This window comes from Zea mays, chromosome 4, assembly GCF_902167145.1.
Source record: "Zea mays cultivar B73 chromosome 4, Zm-B73-REFERENCE-NAM-5.0, whole genome shotgun sequence".
Classification (NCBI taxonomy): domain Eukaryota; kingdom Viridiplantae; phylum Streptophyta; class Magnoliopsida; order Poales; family Poaceae; genus Zea; species Zea mays.
Window position 1 is genome coordinate 34,587,928 of NC_050099.1, and position 2,132 is coordinate 34,590,059.

A 2,132-nucleotide genomic window follows, 5' to 3' on the forward strand; every position below is an offset into this window, starting at 1 on the left:
TAGTATATTTGAGACAATTGAGAGAGTGATCTATAACTTTTTTAACCAAATTTTATAAAAGTAGTTTTTCCTACTTATAACATCATATTTCAATTTAAACGGCATTGTTGGAGATGTTCTAACATCTCAGCTAAAGCCTAACATCATCAGCTTCAGTGAGTGAGTGCGTAAAAGTAGCAAAAGATACCGGCCGTGCGCAAGACCGAACTAATCGCCATGGCGCCTCCGTCCCCACATGCGCTCGTCATCCCCTACCCGGCGCAGGGCCACGTGATACCCCTCCTGGAGCTCGCCCACGCGCTGGTCGACCGGGGCTTCACCGTCACCTTCGCCAACTCCGAGTTCAACCACCGCCGCGTCGTGGCCGCCGCCATGCCGGAGTCGGAGTCGCCGACGCTGCTGGGCCGGAGGGGGATCCGGCTGGTGGCGGTGCCGGACGGCATGGGGCCCGGGGAGGACCGGAACGACATCGTCAGGCTGACCCTGCTCACGGCGGAGCACATGGCGCCTCGGGTGGAGGACCTCATCAGGCGCAGCCGCGACGGCGACGGCGGCGCGGAGGGCGGGCCCATCACCTGCGTCGTGGCGGACTACAACGTCGGGGCGTGGGCGCTCGACGTGGCGCGGAGGACCGGCGTCAGGTCCGCCGCCATCTGGCCGGCTTCGGCCGCCGTGCTGGCGAGCCTTCTCAGCATCGACAAGCTGATCCAGGACAAGATCATCGACCCACAAGATGGTACGCATATAATAAATATATTAAAATATATAGTTTATATAAATACATATATATGCTAACTATATATATAAATAAGTAATAAAGTAATAAATAGTATGCATCTGCAAATGATAACGCAGGGTCTGCACTGAGCCAAGGCACGTTCCAGCTGTCCCCGGACATGCCCGTGATGCAGACGTCTCACCTCGCGTGGAACTGCATAGGCAACCACGACGGGCAGGAGGCGCTGTTCCGGTACCTCCGCGCCGGCGTCCGCGCGGTGGAAGAGTGCGACTTCATCCTCTGCAACTCTTTCCACGACGCCGAGCCGGCGACCTTCGCGCGGTTCCCGCGGATCGTCCCAGTCGGCCCTCTCCTCACGGGCGAGCGCCGTCGCCGTGGCAGTGGTGGCAAGCAGGCGGCAGCGGTGGTGGGGCATTTCTGGCGGCCCGAGGACGGCGCGTGCATGGCCTGGCTCAACGCGCAGGCGGCGAGGTCCGTCGTGTACGTGGCCTTCGGCAGCCACACCATGTTCGACGCGCGCCAGTTCCGGGAGCTGGCACTGGGGCTGGAGCTCTCTGGTCGGCCGTTCCTGTGGGTCGTGCGCCCTGACATCGTCCTCGGCGGCGGCGGCATCCACGGCTACCCCGACGGCTTCCTCGACCGCGTCAGCGCGACTGGCCGCGGCATGGTGGTGGCGTGGTCGCCGCAGCAGCGGGTGTTGGCGCACCCTGCGGTCGCGTGCTTCGTCTCGCACTGCGGCTGGAACTCGACCATGGAGGGCGTCCGCAACGGGGTGCCCTTCCTCGCCTGGCCCTACTTCACCGACCAGTTCGTCAACCAGGCGTACATCTGCGACGTCTGGAAGGTCGGGCTCCCGGCCGAGGCCGATGAGTCGGGCGTCGTCACCAAGGAGCACATCGCCAGTAGGGTGGAGGAGTTGATGGGTGACGCCGGCATGAGGGAGAGGGTGGAGGACATGAAAAGGGCTGCGCGTGGGAGCGTCACCCGTGGGGGCTCGTCGCACCGCAACTTCGACATGTTTGTTCAGGCAATGAAAAGGCGTGAATCAATAGATTCACAGAATAATTAATGTATGTGTTTTATATATGTATATAGATTCGTTGTTATTTATATAAATATAAAAATAAAAATTTAAAACTAAAACGATTATTATTTTGAAACGAAGGGAGTATGTGTTTACGGTAGTTTCTTTATTTCTAAATGTTGGTTAGTTTTGACTATTATATTAGGTTGTCTTCAATAACTATACTATCGTATTACATATTTTAAACTTTTCTCTATAAACAGTGTAATTTATCGTGCAAAATCCTCTAAAGAATGGGATGAGATAGCTGTTGAAGCTAAGAGCAACTCTAAGAGGCTCACTATATTCTTTATAATATATATATATATA

General features: G+C 55.7%; 1 protein-coding gene across 1 annotated transcript; it reads left to right on the forward strand.

Annotated features, from left to right (window-relative positions):
* Positions 1-200: 200 nt before the first annotated feature.
* LOC100193288 (UDP-glycosyltransferase 83A1) lies at positions 201-1,839 on the forward strand. Its single transcript, NM_001138430.2, has 2 exons — positions 201-736; positions 856-1,839. The coding sequence occupies exons 1-2, from the start codon at positions 217-219 to the stop codon at positions 1,806-1,808; spliced, it is 1,473 nt and encodes a 490-aa protein (NP_001131902.2). The 5' UTR covers positions 201-216; the 3' UTR covers positions 1,809-1,839.
* The last annotated feature ends 293 nt before the right edge of the window (positions 1,840-2,132 follow it).